Genomic DNA, 22,170 nt, shown 5'->3' with positions numbered 1-22,170 from the left:
CTTGGAATGGTGAACTTTTATCGCAGGTTCATCCCAGGCGCTGCTAAACAACAAGCTGCATTGAACGAGCTGCTCACAGGATCGGTGAAGGGTTCGCACCCGGTCAACATTAGTGGTAAGTCACTTGAGGCCTTTGAAGCCTGCAAAGAAGGTCTGTGTCAGGCCGCCTTGCTGGCTCATCCCGATTGTGAGGCGAAGTTAGCGCTTGTCACCGACGCATCGGACAGGGCCATTGGTTCGGTGTTACAGCAAAGGAGTGGTGACGGTGAGTCCTGGGAGCCTCTGGCATTTTTCTCTCGTGGGTTGAGTCCTTCTCAACGGAAGTACTCACCCTACGATCGAGAACTACTTGCTATCTACGAGAGCATTAAATATTTCAGGCACATGCTCGAGGCCCGGGACTTCACAGTCTACACCGATCACAAGCCTCTGACCTTCGCGTTTCACAATCGGAAGGAAAACTGCTCGCCAAGACAGTTCCGTCATTTGGATCTGATCGCGCAGTTTACCACCGATATTCGCCACATATCTGGTAAAGACAATGTGGTAGCTGACACTCTTTCGCGAGTTGAGGAAATTTCCCAGCCGATTGATCTTGAACAGCTGGCTGCTGCTCAACTGTCCGATCCAGAGCTGACACAACTCGCGGAAGGCACGACGTCACTGCGCATCAAAAAATTCAAATTTCAAGGTGCGAAGACGGAACTGTTTTGCGACGTCAGTACGGGCGTCAGGAGGCCTTATGTACCCAGGGTGCTGCGCAAAAGGGTGTTCGAAAGTCTGCATAGTCTTAGTCACCCTGGTGCCAGTGCTACTGTTAAGCTGGTTTCCGAGCGATACGTATGGCCTGGAGTTAGACGGGACTGTAGGAACTGGACACGGGCATGCTTAGCATGTCAGAAGTCCAAGATTACTCGCCATACCAGCGCTCCACTTGGCAACTTCCACCTTCCTTCGTCCCGTTTCAAATTTGTACACATCGACCTGGTAGGTCCTTTGCCTTCATCCCAGGGCTACAGATATTGCCTCACCGCCATCGACCGTTTCACGCGTTGGCCTGAGGCAATACCATTAGAAGAGATGACGGCTGAGGCCGTAGCAAGAGCCCTCGTGAGTGGGTGGATTTCTAGGTTTGGTTGTCCTGCTGACATCGTGACAGATCGTGGCAGGCAGTTTGAGTCGGCGCTGTTTCGAAATCTTTCTCGAACCGCTGGATTCACACACCACCGAACCACTTCGTATCACCCAGCTAGTAATGGTCTCGTGGAAAGATTTCATAGACAGCTAAAAGCTGCCATAGTCTGTCACGGTGACAGCAACTGGGTAGAGTCACTTCCTCTTGTGCTGCTTGGCGTTCGCAGCTCATTTAAGGAAGACCTGCAGACCACTTCAGCTGAACTGGTGTATGGCGAACCTTTGCGTCTACCTGGTGAATTTTTCGATTCAGAGCCTGACTGTCCTCTAGACTTGACTGAGTTCACGTCAAGACTACGAGGCATAGTCCAGAGCCTGAAGCCTTCACCTGGGTCTCGTCACCACGGGAAACGTCCGACATTCGTTTTCAAGGAGTTAGCCACTTGCACTCACGTATTCTTGCGTGATTGTACTGTTGGTGGCGCCTTAAAACCCGCTTATTCTGGACCTCACGAGGTTCTGCAACGTGACGACAAAGTTTTCACTATACTGGTAAATGGCAAGAAAGTCACGGTATCGATAGACCGGGTCAAACCGGCCTACATACTTAGTGACCCAGACACCACGCCACACACACATACACCACAAACACAACAGCCCAAAAGTCAGAAAAATACACACGTGACACTACCGGAGAATCAGAGTCCACCGGATCGCGAAAGAGTTGCCTATAGAACGAGATCCGGACGTACAGTTAGATTTCCCGATTATTATCGCCCTTGACGGTCTCAAGGGGGGGCTGGTGTAGTGACCTCAGTCACTTATTCTATTATTGTAGCAAAGTTTATTTTATTTTGTCAAAATTTATAGTTCCTAAATTTACATTTAAATAAGTTTTAGAAGTAGGTTTTTACAAATTTTATCAAAATTGTATTTACAACATTAGATTATACATTTTACAAAAGTTATATTTACAAAAATAGTTTTTACATATTTACAAAAGTTGATTTTATATTTACACTTTTTTATACAACTGTACTTTATTAATTTAACGACTGATAACATCTAGTCATTTATCTATATTGTATTCTATAACTACTATTAAACCTAAACTTAGTTACAACAAAATTATAGCTTAATTACAACTAGTATTATAAATTAAATAACTACTTACATAAACTAGAATAAGAATTGTAAAGTAGAATTCTAAGTTAAATAAATAATAACGGGCAGCGAACAAATTAGGCAAGTCGGCAATTACTCGCAATGTATGTTGCAGTGTACAGAAATTCGCACACTAGCTGTAACATTCCGTGGCGCGCGCGCGCGGAACCGGTTCGGCCGGGCGGCCGGTCCTCGCCCCGCCGGCCGGGCGCTCGCGCAGTAGTCTGATCGATGCTTTTACGCCGGACGCATGACTATCGCCGATTTGCTCCTTGCCCGCTTCGCGCTAAATACGTATTTTATTTTCGCCTATTCTCTCTCGCTTGGCTGTGTAGCTCCTTCTAGTAATAGAAAAAGGGTGGACTTTACTTCTTCCCTTCTTCACATTGAACTATATTTAGAGGATAAAGAAAGAAATAAAAGAAATATTAATATTAACCAAACGGTGGAAAAGAAGCACGGTCTTAGTTGTTGCTTTGTTGCTTCTAGTGAGATAATGCGAACATGAACTTCTGCAATCTGCATCCTTACCCTATATCTATATTAATAACATCCATACTTCTATAGTACGTAATGATTAAATACTAGATGTTGCCCGCAACTTCGTCCGCGTTCTAATGTGTTATTTTAATCGAGATTAAGAAAATTAAATACTCTTAACTAACAACGCATGTTTTTGGATAAGAATTGTTATTAAGTTTGGTATGGAGATACTTTAAGTCCCGGGAAAGGATACAGGAGCTAAACTAGATGACTTCGTTGTGACAAAATTCGTTTATAGCGCGTGAACCGTACATTTTTACAGGATAAAAGTATCCTTTTACCTTTCCCGTGACTCAAAATATCTTCATACCTTTCAGCTGAATCGGTTTAACAGTTTTGGCGTGAAAAGGTAACAGATCAACGGACAGACAGACATACTTTCGCATTTATGAAAATAGTTATATGGATTGGTAAAGATAGCATTGATTTGGCAGTAATCCCGGACTTCCTGGCGACGGAGATCTCTCGTCACGTGTCGCGCGTGCGGGGCGAGTTCCAGGAGCAGCAGTTCAACAACCTCTACATACAGCGACACGAACACGTCTCCATACTCTACGCCGACATCAAAGGCTTCACAGGTATAACCACAGACATAGATCAAGATAGATACCGCATGTGTATGTACTTCGCGTGCCATATTGCGTTCCCAAACGACAAGCAATACTCGTCTTTCGAAAGTCTGTTCTTTAGTCTGCGCTCCACCGTTATCGGAATCGGACGTCAATCAGATTGAAAAAATGCCTAATTGTGCCGTAAAGAGCTGTAGAAATTCGAATAAAAACGTTGGCCTAGATAATGGACACGTTTTTTATCGTCGGTACGTCACAGTAGGTAGGAAAAAGTGGCACGCTCGTTTTCATACTTGAAATGGAGGGACATGCGGTCTCTTGGATATAACATAGAATGACCAATGTTATTCAGATAGATTCAGCCCCGGATTTATAAATAGGTCCTATAGGCCACGGCCCCTGGTGGCGGCAGCGTCCTAGGTTGCGGCTGCGTCCATAGGGCCCAACAGATTTCGGTCATGGGGCGGCTTATTAATAGGCGGCATAAGTTTGTTTTAACTTTGTTTTAACTTTGTTTTAACTCCGTGGTTGGCCAGCTTTAAGTACTAAATATGTGTTTTAGGGCGCTATTTAAACACAGAGGCGTACTGCTTATGTGCGTACACAATGCGAATATCTTTTATGTTAATGCCATGCTGAACCCGAGACCTAAACTGATATGAATGAATTTTGTATTTCAGAGCTTTCGGATAAGTGCAACGCAGAGGAACTAGTGAAGCTTCTGAATGCATTGTTCGCGCGCTTCGATACACTGGCTGCAGTAAGTACAAGTCTACAGATTGACATTTAACAAAGGAAATCTGTTAATTTCTTCTTGAAATCAGTTTATTCTTTCGCATTTCCACTTTGACTGTACGACTGATAAAGTGTTTAGATAAATGTTACAAAATAAACAATCTTCTTGCATAATTGACCCTATTTATGCAAAATGAGTCCAATCAACACCATTTAAGTAAAATCTTTGAAAAAATAATTCTAAATCAATTACTTGCTCATTTTAACTCAAATAATTTATTACATAATAATCAATTTGGTTTTACTAAAGGTCGGTCTACAACAGATGCAGGCATTAGTCTTCTGTGTAGTATTTTTGAAGCTTGGGAGGAGTCGCAGGATGCACTTGGTATTTTCTGCGATCTCTCTAAAGCATTTGACTGTGTGGAGTATGATACTCTAATAAGAAAACTACACCATTATGGTGTAAGGGGCACGGCACTTAAACTTCTTACCTTACAAATAGAACGCAGAGGGTGAAAGTTAACTCCATAAGGTCTAATGGAACCAAAATAAAACTAGGTGTGCCACAAGGGTCCATTTTAGGGCCTTTTCTTTTTCTCATCTATATAAATGATTTACCTTATCTTGTTAAAGATAAGCATGAGATAGTACTTTTTGCTGATGACACTTCACTAATTTTTAATGTGAAGAGGCGACAATTTAATTATGACGAGGTAAATAGTGCTCTCTCAAAAATAGTACATTGGTTTAATGCTAATAATTTACTTTTGAACTCTAATAAAACAAAATGTTTAAAATTTATCTTGCCAAATGTTAGGCAAGTACAAACCAATGTACTATTAAATGATGAGAAAATGAATTTAGTAGACACCACCGTATTCCTAGGCATAACGCTGGATTGTAAGTTACAATGGGGTCCACATATTGCGAAACTGGCAGATAAGCTTAGTTCTGCAGCATATGCTGTTAAAAAAATTCGTGAAAAAGTAAACTAATCGCGCGGTCTCTACATCAGTGATGTAGAGACCGCGCGATTAGTTTACTTTAGCTACTTTCATAGCATAATGTCTTACGGCATCCTCTTGTGGGGAAACGCGGCGGACATTAATACAATATTTGTGCTGCAGAAGCGAGCTATTCGTTCTATTTATAAGATGTCGTCTTTGGAATCTCTAAGAGAAAAATTTAAAGAAATAAGAATTCTGACCGTCACATCTCAATACATTTTGGAAAATCTCTTATATGTTAGAAAGAACATAAATATTTTCAAAAAGAAAAGTGATAATCATAATGTAAATACTAGAAATAAGAACAAGTTAGCAATACCAATGTTCAGACTAGCCAAAATAAGCAAATCCTTTAAAGGCCAATGTATACGCCTATACAATAAAATCCCAGAAAATGTTCAAAATCTACCTTTAAACAAATTTAAAAAAGCAGTTAAAGAACGTTTGTGTGCTAAAGCGTATTATAAAGTCAATGATTTCTTCGAGGACAGCACACCTTGGGAATAGGGTGGCTCCATGCAGGTTACTTTTCTTTTCATTTTGTTACATAGCTGTAAGCCCATTGTAATTTTCCATTTTTTTTGCAAAAGATGGCCCCGTGCGAGTTTCTTACGCCGGTTCTTCTCGGCGGGGTAGTTCCCGAACCGGTGGTAGGCAACGTAGTTTCTTCGTTCGACTTTCAAAAAGTGTATCATGATACCCATTTTGAATAAAAATATATTTTATTTATTATTTATTTATTTAATTTATTTTATTGCCAAAATTGAGTTAATAATCCAGAGGTATTCCAAAATGGCCCTTTTATCGACCCTATGAAGATCGTACTAATCTAACATTTTTTTCAGAACAAAACATTTTCACAACAAAGTTACCGACTAACAAACACAGACGTAAAAAAAGTACGGACGTAACCTTCTCTAATCACGAGTGAAGCCTAGTTATGGCCGCCCGTGTAGGACGTGTGCGTGATATGAGGGTTGCCATGTAAATTATAAATTTCCCTACTTTTAAATTTTGTAAACTCAGACAAGTTAAATGTATTTTTTATACTTAAACATATTTTTATGTTTTTTTCGCTTCAGAAATGTAAGCGGTTGTTAAAGATGTCATAATGAAAATATTATTTTTATGACACTATAGATAGAAAAAAAAACACATATTACGTACAGAGAAGTATATTATTTACATAACATTATTAGTAATAATGATTATGTACAAACATTTACAATAATAAAATTATTACTAGCTATTTGACCGAGCTTTGCTCGGTATTCGATAAAACACGAATAAAATGACATTTTCTAAAAATAATTCCTAGCTAGACAGATTTATCGCCCCCGAAACCTATATAATATAACCTATATAAACCTATATAAACCTATAAGAAACCTGTATACGAAAAGATATAAGATACTTAAGTCCCGTAACCCGTTTCATCAAACAATCAAGTAATGTTAAATAAATAATGGCTTGTTAAATCAGTTAACGACCTGTTAGAGCTATCGAGAGTTCTACCATGCGCTAACGTCAAATCAAATCACCTAACATGGTGTTAAATTTATTCCTGGTCTAGAGGTCCATTCAATATTTTCATTCCTACTAGGTCTCAATGACGCTCGGGTGACTACACCAATAGCACCTTCCCTCCCCTACTACTGAAGGAAATCTAAGACAACAATTTTATCTATGGACGCTTCACACCACGTCAGTCTGACCCCGTGCTAAGTACCTGAAGGACTTGTGTTACGGGTACCAGACAACGGAAATATATTTAATACTGTTATACTATACATATATTTAAGATTTTTATTATATGATACACATATTTAATACACACCCATGACCCAGGAACTTTGAAAACTTTTTGTTCCGTCGGCAGGATTCGAACCCGCGACCCCCGGCTTGAGCCACCGACAGCCCACCCACTGAGCCACAGAGGTCGTCAAACAACAGTTATATCCACTTTTGTAAAATAAGAAATTAATAGGGGTGTAGACTATTTTTAGGAAATATATTTATTTTACAGATGTACCATCAAGGAAGTTGATTCCTATGCAACTGACAGACCAACGTTATTTGGTCGAATACTTATGTCAATTCAATGTTAATTGTGATCTGTCGGCTGGGTTTGACGTAACGCAACCAAACTACTTATGTCCCCAATTTGCATAGGAATCAACTTCTCTGATAGTACATAAGTATTTTGTTACACCTAAAAATATTTATAAAAAATAAATACACTATTATTTCAATAAAAAAAATCACTTATTAAATGTAAAAAATACTATAAAGTTATTAAGTAAAATATGTCCATTTTCGGTAATTCTAAAATACAAACTCTCAAAAAAACAATAATTTGTATTAGATTTCGTTTATTGTCTACACCCCTATTATTGCATTCCTGCCTAATTACTGGTCAATAGTATGCTAAATACTTACATGACACTATTAAAAGACAATAAAATTAATTATTTGATTATTTAAAAATAATTTAAAATTTTCCCCGGTTTGGGGAAAATTTCCCCACTTTGTTATGGACATTACTGACCTGTTGAAGTTGAATTAATATTTACATTATTTTATCAAAATACTTTAAAAATATGTTATCTTACCTATGAAATATTATTCCTTGATGTTTTTTGTGTAAGGTTGTATTGTTCTTGCACCATTTTACAACACAAGATGGCATATTTATTTTTATTTATGAATGACAAAGATGTGTCACCGCGATGCAGTCTAATTGCGTAATGGCGGTACGATCGGCTTATTACAGTGCGAGTGTTTGTGCAAGATGTGTACATATGATCGCCTGGGCTTATTAAGGGTGCTTCACTCATTTCTTAATGGCGATCCGTCCGTATTTTTTTTACGTCCGTGCTAACAAATTAATGAGTATTGTTTTTTTTATATAGATCCAAACTACATGGTCTCTCGATATTTTTTTTAATTAGGCAAGTAGAATCATGCGACTTGGTTGCTGTTTGCATATTAAAAAAGGCCTAGTTCTTAATATTTTACAAAGACTCACGTAGGCCGTGACTGTTTTTTTTATATAAATTATTACCATTCTGTTTTTTTTTAATCTAGAAAAGAAGAGACTTTATCGTAAAACGATAAAGCCGTCCTTATAAATACTAATTATTTCTTAATTAAAATCAACAAATAAATCATCCTCCATATAAACATAATGTCTTAAACATCCCAGATATTATGTTTAAGAGATCTAGAATATTATATTTTAATTTTTAAACATTTAATAGGCCATATTGTCCTTTGAATATTTAAAATTCCATCAAGTGAATGATTCTTATACAGTAGAATTTTATTATAAATTTTAAAATTAAAAATTGTTTAAAAAATAAGATATACTCAAAATAAATGGAATATTTATTAAAACCAGTGAATTTAAATAAAACATTATTATTAAAAAATAGCAACACTTTGTAAAAGCGCGCGTTCATGATTTATGAAGTCATGAATAATTGAATTAGGATTTGTTAGATACAAATCCTTTACGTTCGAGTTCTTATTAAAAAAAAAGTGCGCGCGCGCGCCTTGCCTGTTTAAAAATAGATTTATCGAATTTATTTGTGGAGTAAATACTAACAATAGGGAAAATGAAAACCAAGATAAGTACTATGATTTCTAATTGTCTCAAACAATCAAATAATAAAGAAAACGACAAGCATGGTAAATAATGTAACAATTTAATACTTATTACAAAAAAATGTTGTTTTTTTTTTGTACGAGACGACGAAAAAATAAAATATAGGTTTTAGTTTGTGCAAGGACAATTTATAGTTTAGTGTATTTGTGATAGGACAATAAATATATTATATAGAGTACATAGTTGAACATATAGATATTAACTTATAGTTTGTTCGTAATAGTAATATGTTTAATTTAATTAACTTTAATTTAATTCATAGTAATAGGTTTCGTGTAAGAGTGAGACGGAAATAAACTATCTCATAATGTGTCTTTCATTGCAAAAACCAAATAGTTAATAGTCACGTGATACTTACATTTAATAGTTAACTAGCTGTTGCCTGCAACTTCACCCGCGTGAATTTATGTTATTAAAATCGAGATTTAGAAAATTGAACACCTATCTACGACTATTTTAGTTGGATCTATATTACACACGAAATTGTTAATTTACATCAAAGACCTTAGATACTTATCGTTTTGAAAAATCCTTTCTTTGAAGACCGCTTGGCGTGGACAGGGGATGGGGGCCACAGTAGGTATAGCTAAATTAATATTGGAATTTGTTGTGGACTGTTGCCAATAATAATTGTGAGAAAATCGCTTGAAGGCACGGATTAAGTTCCTATAGCGCGTCCGCGATATCACCGTAGTATGCGACATCAGATTTAAGTACAATGTAGATTGTCTAGCATTGTAGTTATTTCGTCTTGGCAGAAAAAACTCTCCCAGAGAACATGATGAGAGGTTTATTCAAACATACTGCCTTCAGTCGTAGGTACATATTCTACCATTTCTACCTATGTGCTCGACTGATGCTAGTGACTTAGATCAGTAAAGTTTGACTTTAAAATTTCCATGGCCGTAACGAATTGAGATACGCAGTGGTCAATATCCATTATCCATCCAGTGTTTGGATAATCGTTTACGAATATTAGGAAAAGTTTTAAAGATCGACCTTTGCTAGAATTGGTAATCACTTTGGCTGTCGTTGTTAATTTCGAGGAGTTCCTTCAATTCCATTACGTCTTATCAAGTCACCGTTTTTAGGGTTCCGTACCCAAAGGGTAAAAACGGGACCCTATTACTAAGACTCTGTTGTCTAACTCCAGGCTGTATCTCAAGAACCGTTATAGCTAGAGTTCTGAAATTTTTACAGATTGTGTAAATCTATTGCCGCCATAACAAAATATACTGAAAATAAAATAAAATCAATATTTAACGGGGGCTCCCATACAACAAACATGATTTTTTTGGCCTTTTTTGCTCGATATCAATAATGACAACAGGCAGGCAGTTGACATTTTCACAGAATTCTTAATTATATGTGTACTTTAATAATTAATAATAAAATTAGAATAGAATTAAAATTTAAGGGGGGCTCCCATACAAAACACAACTTTTGGCCTATTTTTTCTCTATAACGGTACGGAACCCTTCGTGCGCGAGCCCGACTCGCACTTGGCCGATTTTATTGTAAACATGGTATCAAATTCGGACAATCTATACAACAAAAAAATAATTTTGCAAATCTGACCACAAACAGCAAAGTAAACATTAGCTCCTCCTTTTTTGAAAGTCGGTTAAAAAAGTATCTAAGATGTTGACCAGGGATGTAAGGTATCATCATGCCAAATTTCATTGAAATCGGTCCAGCGGATTCGGAGATTAGCCTGTACAAACAGACATACAGACAAACAGACAGAGAAACAAAAATTTCAAAAACGGTTAAAATGTATTCTACTACTCTTCTTACATGCCCCTGACTCGTTTTTTCAAGTTTACCTCTACGATTTTATTATAAGTATAGATTTCACAGAAAAACGGCGTGAAACAGCGCTTGCGCTGTGTTTCGCCGAGTGAGTGAGTTTACCGGAGGCCCAATCCCCTACCCTATTTCCTTCCCTACCCTCCCCTATTACCCTATTCCCTCTTAAAATCATTGTTTCTATAACTAATTAGATGTTAAACATCCAAATCGGGTACACAGATCTCATGCACGAAAATCCTGTTGACTTGTGTAATAAATTTAAGAGCTGATTCTCTATGGATTAAATGTATCCCACACTAAGATAGTTTTGCTAAAAGGAACCCTCCTGTTTTTGTTTAATTTTTGTTGGAAATAGTACCTAGTAATTTTTAACATATTTATGTTTATACGCATAGAATAAATTACAAAATATACTATTGTAAATTAACTTTACTTAAAATAACAATCAGTTTTAAAGAGTACACAATTTTAATAAAGACGGCTTTTTCTCAGAACTCTCGTGTGGGTTGAGTCTGGTATGCATAAATAGGTCCATTATTATTAGAGGTGTTCGAACTTAATGCTCTCTCGTATTTACGGTACAAAATGTCCGATTTAAGCAGGTAATATTATCTTGTCAGCCCCGTACGCGCCGCTCGCGTCGAACGCACCGCATAGTTTACGTGCGGCGCGTACGATGCAGTCGAATGTGCGAGGTTTCACATCATTTCATACAACGAATTCTAAAATGCGGCGCGTACGACGCGGCGCGTGCTTGCTGATAAATGTGCCTTTATATCAACAAGTGAAGTAGTCGGGGTCGACGTTAGACAAGCTCTACTTCAATGTCTTACACCCCAGCGCAACAACTGCCTGCGCATCAAGCTGCTGGGCGACTGCTACTTCTGTGTATGCGGGCTGCCGGAGCCGCGCCCCGACCACGCCGACTGCTGCGTCCGCATGGGCCTCCACATGATCCGCGCCATAAGGGACGTCAAGTATAATAGCCAGGTGAGAGATACACCAGTAGAAAGACTAGTAACACTTTGGAGTTGCCGACATTGATCAGGATGATGTATAAGTAGACGATTACGATTCGTCTATAATCGAACGTGATCAACATGATTAGGTATATTAAGACAGCTGTACAATCGCATAGTGCTATTTATGGATCTTTAATAATAATCTAACGTGATGCCGCTTTTTTGTCTGTGTGAAATTAAAAATTTGTTTTCTTCGCCAATACTATTTTAAATATATTATATGATTCGTTCCGGGTACTCGACGTAGTAGCTAAAGGAGCTTAACGCCTCCGTGGTCTTGTGGTATAGAGCGCGGCTGTTGACTCGGAGGTCGTGGGTTCGATTCCCGCGTTGGAAACATGTTATTTCCAAGTTTGGTTAGGACAATGCAGGCTGATCACCTGATTGTCTGACAAGTAAGATGTAAAAAGTCGGTCCTGCGCCTGATCTCTCGCCAGTCGTGTCGGTCTTCCGTCCTACTGGGTTATGAGAGTAAAGGAATAGAGAGTGCTCTTGTGTACTGCGCACACACTTGGGCACTATAAAATTACTCCTGCGTAGCTGGCCTGGTTTCAATGAAACCGGCCACCGTCACCGAAACCGGTGTGGGAGCTATTATTACTATATTATAAAGGAGCTTAACATTCAAAAACTAAAATCGTGACGCTCAGGCAACACATACTTTACTCACAAGGAGCGCTCAGGTCATGAAACTATATTGTCCTGCGTCTTTGCTACGAAGAAATTGAAATTCAATAATGTTCATATGTGTCAGGTGGACCTGGACATGCGCATCGGCATCCACAGCGGCACGGTGCTGTGCGGCGTGCTGGGGCTGCTCAAGTGGCAGTTCGACCTGTGGTCGCACGACGTCACCCTCGCCAACCACATCGAGAGCGGCGGCCTACCTGGGTAAAATTTGTCCATAGGCGATGGCTTTTCATCAAGTGACCCGTTTGCTCGTTTACCTCCTAATTCTTATAACAATTAGGATTGACACTCGCATGGCAGTTACGAGGAAGGTACCGAAGGTTTTTTTTTTATGAATGAACGGGGCAAACGAGCAAACGGGTCACCTGATGGAAAGCAACTTCCGTCGCCCATGGACACTCGCAGCATCAGAAGAGCTGCAGGTGCGTTGCCGGCCTTTTAAGAGGGAATAGGGTAATTAATAGGGGAGGGTAGGGATGGGAAGAGAAGGGAATAGGGGAGGATAGGGAAGGGAATTGGGCCTCCGGTAAACTCACTCACTCGGCGAAACACAGCGCAAGCGCTGTTTCACGTCGGTTTTCTGTGAGAACGTGGTATTTCTCCGGTCAAGCTGGCCCATTCGTGCCGAAGCATGGCTCTCCCACGTATAAAACGTTTCTGGAAGACCTTACGGTTCTTTGTGTAAGAATAAAAGACGCTACCTCTATGTAGCGTCCAGGAGCGGACTGTAGCCGAATCTGGAAGACCCCGTTGAAGAGAACAAAGTAATTCCTATGAAGCAGGGCCGCGCCAACCCCCCACAGTGCCTGTGTGCGAAATATACGATGCGCCTCTTTTTCTCGAATTTAATGTTTCAACTTATTTTTATTTCTTATAATTTGTTATTTCTGTACTTATATTTTATAATGGTGGTGTTTTCTGTCACTTAAAATGAATAAAATGATTCTTATTCTTATATTTGACCGGAATTGGCTACGACGCGGCGACCCTATTGTCCTTTGCGCCTGTATGTGCGCCGCACACTTCGCACATAAGGGCGGCGCGGCCCTGCTATGAAACACGTAATAATCCATACTAATATTATAAATGCGAAAGTGTCTCTGTCTGTCTGTCTGTTACCTCTTCACGCCCAAACCGCTGAACCGATTTTGCTGAAATTTGACATAGGATACTTTTTCCCCGGAAAAATGTACGGTTCCCCGCGGTAAACGAGCATGGATTTGCGGGCGTCATCTCGTATAATATTATTTTATGCGGCGGCCGGCGATCCCATAGATATCAGAAACAAACTGTTTAATATATCTGTGGGCGATCCCTTTTGCGCCTCTACCAAACATTAAACAAAATTTTTTAGTAACCAACAATGGTCATCTGATTTCAGGCACGTCCCAAGCTACTTGCGGTTATATCCTTTTTACACCTCTCGCAAACCTTTTAGGTAACAAGTATGACCTTATTTCAGGCGAGTCCACATATCATCAGCCACTAAGGAGTGTCTGAACGGCGCGTTCGAGGTGGAGCCGGGCGAGGGTCAAAGCCGCGACCCCTACCTGCGAGAGCTCGACGTCACTACATACCTCATCAAGACGACGGAACATCTCCCACCCACAAGAGATAAGACTAAAGTATGGTAGGTACCAGCCGCAGATAAGCGTCGGAAGCATTGGTGTGAATTGTGCCAGGTAGTAGAGGAATTAGCCTAAAATCTGATACAGTAATTATTGTCCTTTGAAGACAAACCTAGATTTGCCAAAAATATGTATGCTCAATGTAAAATGGAAATTTTCAAGCGAAATGTTTACGTAAATGCTATAAAGATATATAACTAATAGATTTAAGGAATTACCTACACCCAATGATATATTATATAAAAAACTCAAAGCAGATATGTTACTACCGCGCGCGTTGTGAAGCTTCAAATACGATCCGATTGGGTCGACTTTTATTTAGTCTCTTTTATGTAAATGGCATTTCGTATCTTTTGTTTCACTTATCTGTCAAATTTGTCAATGTTGTTCGGAAGAGATTTAAACCGGAAAATAGTATGAACGTAACAGATCTGTATAAGTAGAATATCATTGCCTACACCTGCCTTTAAAAGAGAGATATCCAAATGGCTGCTAAAACATTGTTTCTATTGTTTAAATTAATACATGTCTCACTCTCATGCGTAAGAGGCAGAGTCAATGTAATATTTCAATAACCTAAGAGTAATTCTATTTTGACTTTCGCATTTTACTTTCACTAACCCGAAATTATATTTAATTAATTAACTTTATGACATCATCCTGACATTGTAATTATTATTATTAACACTAATCTTGATAAATAGTATTTAATTGAATCCTACCGTGTTTTGTAATTAGTTTAGTTAAGTAAATATTAATTTCTATGTAAAATTGCACGCCATCTGTATGGCAGAATGTACATGAACTATATATTAATTTAAATGTTAAGACCTATGTAACACTACATTCTTGCAATAAAAATATTCTATTCTATTCTATTCTATGAGCAACTAGTTAGGTTTGCGTTCATGATCACCGACATTTTATAATTATTACCAAAAATAAGTTAGGCCTCTGCCTTTACATACGTTACCCCACTACATTTGAATTGAAGTTTTGAAAGAGTTTCTCTGTTCTCTATATTGTATTCTCTATATTGTAGTGAGCCTGAGCCGGCTAAGAACGGCTCAGCTCGTGGCAGCGGCGCCGGCGACGAGGAGACCATCACCGACGACGAACCTACCGAGATGCCCTTCCAACATGTAAGAATCTATTAACTTCGGTCGTAGTAAGACCGCCATTTTGTACACTTGCCTATAGTAAATCCACGTTGACTTTGTCGTGAGACCTTAATACGAATGTCTTTACTTGCTACTTATTTTCTAATAAAAATAGCTATGCTATATTATCGGTTCGAACATTTTCTGACATGTTTGTTTTTGTATCCAGTATTTCCAGAACAGAGGTATAGGGGCGTCTCGCAACCGCTGCCACAACAAGCAAGAAGACGTCGAGGCGGGCCAGGAGATCGAAATCACTTCGATGTCAGAGGTATTTCTATCATAAAACTGGATTTCTCCTACTCCTCCTACCTTTCTTCTGATTAATTTCGTTGCGGGTCCCGAGACAGATTTAGCTTGTCCCTCGGGCATCCCTGACATCATATCAAAGGGTTTTCGTGGTTGGTTACCACTGTTGATCCTGGCGACACAGGAGTTGCAGTGGTGGGAATGTGTGGTGGGCCATTTGCCCGTTTAAAAAAAAATATCATAAAACTCAAGGTACGCAATAATTACCGCAAAAACAAACAGAAAAACAGATAGGTATCTACAATATTTTACCAGTATTTTTAATAGAAATAATAGCTTTCCAAAAGCATATTTTCTCCTACTTTTCATAAAGAGAACTTTTTTTCAAACCACTTATCTAAACCGATATCATTTTCTCTTAGGCCGTGCGCCCATTGCGACTTTTTGTAGCGATGCAGTCGCGCTACTGTCGCATGTTTGCATCGATACAGTCGCGATGCAGTCGCTAGCTGTGTGTTTTGTATGGAGTTGCGAATGCGACTAACGCGTTAGTATAGTGATGCAGTCGTGCGCTTCATAGTCGCGCGACTGCATCGCTACTAACAGTCGCAGTGGGCGAAGGCCCTTTACATCTCTCAAGTGTTCACTAGCAATTTCTGTATCAGGAGGACGACATAATCAACCACTCGATCGAGGTGAGCAGCAACACTCGTATGCGCGTGGAGCACATGCACCCGTGGTCGCTGTACTTCCGCCGGCGCTCGCTGGACGCCAGCTTCCAGCGGCTGGACGAGCGCACCTTCAAGTCCAACGTCATGTGCTGTCTCGTCATCTGGGTGTTCCTTGTGGCTGTACAGTGCATCGTACACTACAAGTGAGTCGCAGAAGTTTGACATCAGACATGTACCATCGAAGAAATTGATTCCTAGGCAGTTGACGGACCTACGTCATTTGGTCGCCTTATGCCAGTTCAATGTTAGCTGTGATCAGTCGGATGGGTTTGACGTAACGCGACCAAATTACTTATGCTGGATTTACACGGGTGACTAAAGCCGCACGATTTACGCCGCACGGCGAAAATCGACCGTCTAAATGGCAATTCGACTACGCCGCATGCGGCTAAAGCCGCAAGCCCCAAAGTCGTGCGGCCAATGGTTGCATGCGGCTGGTGACTAAAATCGACCGTGCAAACGCTGAGTCGCAAGCGATCGCTTGCTGCAAATACATAGCGGAGATCTCGGGCGACACAGGCGATTTTTGTAGAATGTGTAAATGGGGTGGCGTTTCGGCTTCGACAGGCGATTCGACTGGTGACTTGCCGCGCGACTAAAATCGACCCGTTAGTCACCCGTGTAAATCGAGAATTAGGTTCCCCATCTGCCTAGGAATCAACTTTCAATATCAGGAAAGAAATAACACCCTCTATTACATAACAATACCTTCCAGCATTCCAGCTAGGCAACCGTTAGTAAAAACTAACTATAGGCCTCTTGGATATCGTTGCTAAGCTACGGCAACGCCGCGGGTCGGTTGACGGCGGAAACTCACGGGCGCTTTTCTCATATGATTCTCATACAAGTCACTGCCCTTTTTTGGTAATTGTTTATATTTTTAGCACAATAAAAAGTAATGAGCCAAATCATTATTGATTGTTGACTTCATAATATTTCCGCAGACTTTTTCCGCGGAAAATCAGTACTTATCGAAAGCTATATTTACTTAAATATACACGATCATGAAATATTCTTTCAAATTCATTGAATATGATTTTTTACTTTGTATTTATTTATTTGTAAGATCATCTTCTTAGTTATTACTTATTACTAAAAACAGGTTGTTTACCTAATCAAAAATTATAGAGCACAAACTAATTCCAAAGCAATCATGTTCATGAAGTCTTCGAAATCCATGATGATGGAGAACGAATCATCCGTGTAAAAGTAATACCACAGACTGGAGTAGATAATCGACTGTACGACGTGAAAGTGGAGCTATGTATTGAATAATCTAAACAAATTTTCAGCAACTTTTCAACCATACATGCAAAATAAAAATGGAAAATGCAGATATATTTCATTATCAAAGAAATTTTTCTTTGATATTTATGATTAATATTATTAGTAAATTAGTAATATCAGTATATAGTATATTAGTATGATAACATTATAAATGCGAAAGTGAATATTGAAGGAATTAGTAATAAATATTGAACCGACAATAATTTTATTTATATCGTTTTTTTCATTTACAATATATATTATTATACATAAAACAATGATATTAAAAATAACTTGCACGTGATATTTTAGAAATATTCATGCGAGATTTAGATTTAAGCATGATTAATAATCGGCATGTTTCGATACATTTTGATACGTTTCCCAATTCCGTCTCAGAAACGAATAAAACGTTAATTCACGAATCCGAGATTGGGATTTTTTACACCCTACAACACAACAGTACCTCGTACCGCCCATATTTTCCTTATTCAGAGCACTTTTTAACGTTTTCAACGTGTTTTCATTTTTAACTAGTAAACCGTATTTCACAGCTGATCGCACTCTGACACCCACGTGTTGCCTGAATCTGCCACTCGCCGCGCCACTAGAGATATCCAAGAGGCCTATACATCAGAATTAACACATTTTGTAATCGAAATGTCTCGTCTCTTTTTCTAAATCCAGTAACTTAACAGTACTCCTCTCTCTTCTTTTACATATTCTCTCTCTCTTTTTCTTTGTCTCTGCGTATAGTCTTGCCTCTTTAGGTACTCCGTCTGTCTGAGACCCTCTTTTCTTTCGTTTCATTGCGTATAGTTTTATCTCTTTTGAAGTAAAAACTCCACCTCATAACTGCGTGAAACTCAACCCCACAGCTGCACCTACCTGGTGGTGGTGCTGGGTGCGGTGACAGCACTACTGGCTGGCGCGTTCATAGCAGCGGTGGCGGAGGAGTGCGCGCGCTCCCCCCTCGCCCGCCTCTCCGCCGCGCTCAGCCGCGAGCGACTCCGCCGCAACATGTACATGGGGTTATACGTCACCGTCATGTCTATCGCCAGGTAGGTTAATTAAATAAAGGTAGTTTATAATAACCAGGTGGTATTTTGAAAATGTAATCTTGTCACTTGGCACGTCTCGCACGAGATAAACCGCATCTCTACTCACCTATATTGAGAAAACATTATGACTGATCTAATTATCTTTAAGGCTGCGTTTCCACCAGAGAAGTGTTGCGAGGAATGTGTTTTTGAAAACCAATAGAGTCGCTTCTTCGAGGTGAGCTTGCCGTGACATAGCTCGGCGCGGCGATGCTAAATGGGTCTTAAGAGGATACACCAGGGGCTAGAGAAATGAATAAAAAGTGCGTGTAATATCTATAGCTGTCTCCCTTACCTCAAGCCTATACCGCAGAACGCGATAGAGACAACTGCAGAAAATCAACGATTCGTTGTCCTGATTCCTTCTCCAAAACATAACCGATTTAAGTACTTTTTTCACTAAAAAATTATAAAGAAAGGCTTGAGCTGTGTTCCTATGTTTTGCTTTTTTTGTATAATCTAGCCAAATCTGTTTTCTGGACGTTTGAACACAGCGGAAAATCTGGCCATTTTTTTTGGGTTTTTGAACGTTCATATCTTATTTAATAATTAATTTATGAAAAAAAGAAAACATAGGAACATTGTATTAATGGCCGTAGATATCCAGGAAAAAAAATATAACTTTACTACCATTATCCAGGGAGGAAACATGGGACAACGTTTGTATGGAAAAAAGGGCGGTGTGGACTCCTCTTAAAAACACATTCCTCGCAACACATCTCTAGTGGAAACGCAGCCTAAGGGTCCCCGCAGATATACAATTTTAAGTTGCCCGACTATCGCACAAACCATAGAAATAGATCAAGATAGAAGCGCCATGTCGCTCCAATTTGTATAAACACGAGCGTGTCACTTTTTTCATACCTACTGTGACGTGACAAGAGCGCTTTAGTGATGGGAATACCCGTACGCGCGGAATCGCGGAAGTCTGCGGGGACCCTAAATCGGCTAACCACAAATGAACATTATTTTCAGCACCACCAAGCTCTACATCTGTCCGATATCGTTTCCGAACCTGGGTCCGGTGAACTCCACCAACGAGACCCTGGACATAGAGTTGGACCCCCGCGAGTGCTACAAGCCGGAGTACGTGGTGTTCACGTGGATCCTCTGCCTCATAGCCCTCACCTCCATCCTCAAGCTGGGCTACATCATCAAGACGTTCCTGGCGATCGCCAACGTGCTCATGTACTCGGTGCTACTGCTCGTCTACTATAACGTCGATTACTTCGGCGATAGTAACAGTGCGTGAGTAGAGTTTTTTTTTATTTTTTTTTTTTATTACGTTGTTGTAATGATCATTCGGTAGAAAGTGTAAAAAAGCGGCGAAATAGCGATAAAGCGAAATGCAATATGACACGGGTCAATTCAGACCGCAACGCGACGAGAAGAGGCGAGGCACGGCGCGGCATTTTGTATGGACTTGACAGATTTCAAGTGTGCGAGACGTCTGGCGAATTTGTCAAATCCATATAAATATAGAAATGCATCTACGAGTCGCGTTGCGGTCTGAATCAACCCTAAGGGCCAGTTTCGCGCTAGTGCCGGATACGCTATCCACAACTTATCTGACAGATTTTCCATACTTTATCTGTCAAGTTAAGTTATGGATAGGCTGTCAGGAACATATCGGGAAGTGGTGAAACTGCCCTTAACCGACGTATTTTTAAAACCAGGAGATCTGACAGGAGGTATGTGGGACTTCCCGGGGAGGATGGAAGATGCACCCGGGACTACTCACTAAAACCCCAACGGTGTTCCTGCTCCTGAAGGTGGGACTGGTGGGTGGGTGGGTAACGCGTGATACACGACCGCAGCCCCACCACCTCTGCCTTTGTGCTCAACTCGTGATAGAGCCATAACCTGCCATAACCCATTGAAACATATTTTACAGTGTTAACGCTTATATTTTCTGCACGAAACCAATGAATTATTGTTCCAGTCAACTGCGCTTCTACATCCAGATGTTGATCTTGATGTTCATGTTCCTGGTGATCGTGGTGTACCACGCGCGGCTGGTGGAGGTCACGTCCCGTCTGGACTTCCTCTGGAAGATGCAGGCGGAGAAGGACCTCCGGGAGATGAAGGACACGCAGAGGACCAACAGACATCTGCTCAAACATATCTTGCCTGATCATGTGGTTGCGCATTACCTGAGCAAGGATATATGTCCTGATGTAAGTTATGAAACATGTAAAATAGACGTTGGCCCAATTGTTGGTAAATAGTCACTTCAACCAAAGCGTTAAGAGAAGTAGTGCCATTAGAGTAGTCATACTAATGGCACGTGACATACAATTTGGAGCGCTACTGGTCACAAAACTAGTATTGAACTAATGATTTTACGGTTTACGGTCCACCTCTACATAGTGAGCACCAAATCAGGCAAATTTTGAAATACCGTACGTACCGAATCACACAAAAAAAGAATGCCACGTTTATCACTTCATCAGAAAAGGGCACGCACAAAAAGGTTCGCCATCCCTGCCCTATAATAACAATAATAATTCCACTCACATTACACATCAATAATGCCACACACTAGTGTGGCCAGCTGCGAGGATCTAATATATCTACAGTTGGAGCAGTGCTAGGTGTTGCGCGCAAAATTTTGCCTAATTATGCCGATAAAACCTTCGGCGGCTTATACCTTCTAATCTCGATTATGCCGATGTCGATTATAGCGATAACACCTTCTAATCTCGTTTAAAGCCTAATAAGTATTATCGGCTTCCCTTCTATTCCCCAGGAGCTGTACTCTCAGTGGCGGGACGAGGTGGGCGTGATGTTCGCGGGCATACCCAACTTCCATGAGTTCTACTCTGAGCAGAAGGCCGTCGACTGCATGCGGCTGCTCAACGAGATCATTTGTAATGTACCCATCACGTTATATTATTGTCTTTAAAACAGTGCGCCATATTCATTATTTCAAGAAACTAAGTTGGCCAACTTAGGTACCATCGAGGAAATTGATTCCTAGGCCGTTGACAGACCAACGTCATTTGATCGCATCATGTCAATTCAATGTTAATTGTTGTACGGTGGTTTGGTCCCGTACAGAGTAAAAGACAAGTTAGATTCAATAGGTTTATTGAATCCTTAACTTATGCTATAATGGTTTAATGGTTAATGGTAAAGAGAGCACGCGAACCGATTGGCGGCTTGACGCGAACTGGTTAATTAAAGTAAATTATAATAACGCGTGGCGGCGTATACGCTGACAGTGCGAAACGTGATGTACTGTCGACAATCTGTTGACCGTACATGCTGCCACCGCGAGAGAAGAAAGAGTGATGGTGAAAATGGTACAAAAAAGAAATGGTTCAATGGTTAGTGAGTGACGTGAGACAAGGTGATAAACAATATTCACTTATTCTAAAGGCACCCTAGTGTCTCTAACCACAATAATCACTAAAATTATGCTTTTGCACTACGGGAGAAGTGACTGGTCTTTCACTCTAACACTACACTTAACACTAGATTGGCCATGGTCAACTACACTCACGCACTGGTCACTAACACTATACACGAACGCTGCGTTCGCCAGACCCCGCGGCTCAGGGCGCGGCGGGTCCGACGCGGCAGGCGCAGGCGCTGCGCCAGTTGCTGCCGGCGCGCTGGAGTCCCGGCGGCGGCTGCGGCGCGGGCACCACCGCCGCGTGGCGTACGCGGCTGCCCCACACACCAGCG

General features: G+C 40.3%; 1 protein-coding gene across 2 annotated transcripts in view; it reads left to right on the top strand.

The window, feature by feature from the left end:
* LOC121729741 (adenylyl cyclase 78C-like) overlaps positions 1 to 22,170 on the top strand; it is a 107,544-nt gene that overhangs the window by 72,103 nt on the left and 13,271 nt on the right. For both annotated transcript variants that reach the window (XM_042118355.1, XM_042118354.1), the window contains 12 exons: positions 3,276 to 3,419; positions 4,091 to 4,170; positions 11,475 to 11,624; positions 12,411 to 12,547; positions 13,809 to 13,976; positions 15,017 to 15,116; positions 15,304 to 15,405; positions 16,049 to 16,257; positions 18,259 to 18,441; positions 19,456 to 19,728; positions 20,423 to 20,657; positions 21,230 to 21,350. In XM_042118355.1, coding sequence (XP_041974289.1) covers positions 3,276 to 3,419; positions 4,091 to 4,170; positions 11,475 to 11,624; positions 12,411 to 12,547; positions 13,809 to 13,976; positions 15,017 to 15,116; positions 15,304 to 15,405; positions 16,049 to 16,257; positions 18,259 to 18,441; positions 19,456 to 19,728; positions 20,423 to 20,657; positions 21,230 to 21,350 — 1,902 coding nt within the window. The remainder of the gene's footprint in view (positions 1 to 3,275; positions 3,420 to 4,090; positions 4,171 to 11,474; positions 11,625 to 12,410; positions 12,548 to 13,808; positions 13,977 to 15,016; positions 15,117 to 15,303; positions 15,406 to 16,048; positions 16,258 to 18,258; positions 18,442 to 19,455; positions 19,729 to 20,422; positions 20,658 to 21,229; positions 21,351 to 22,170) is intronic.

Source organism: Aricia agestis, chromosome 8 (assembly GCF_905147365.1).
Source record: "Aricia agestis chromosome 8, ilAriAges1.1, whole genome shotgun sequence".
NCBI classification, from domain to species: domain Eukaryota; kingdom Metazoa; phylum Arthropoda; class Insecta; order Lepidoptera; family Lycaenidae; genus Aricia; species Aricia agestis.
This window is presented reverse-complemented; position numbering and strand designations above follow the sequence as displayed.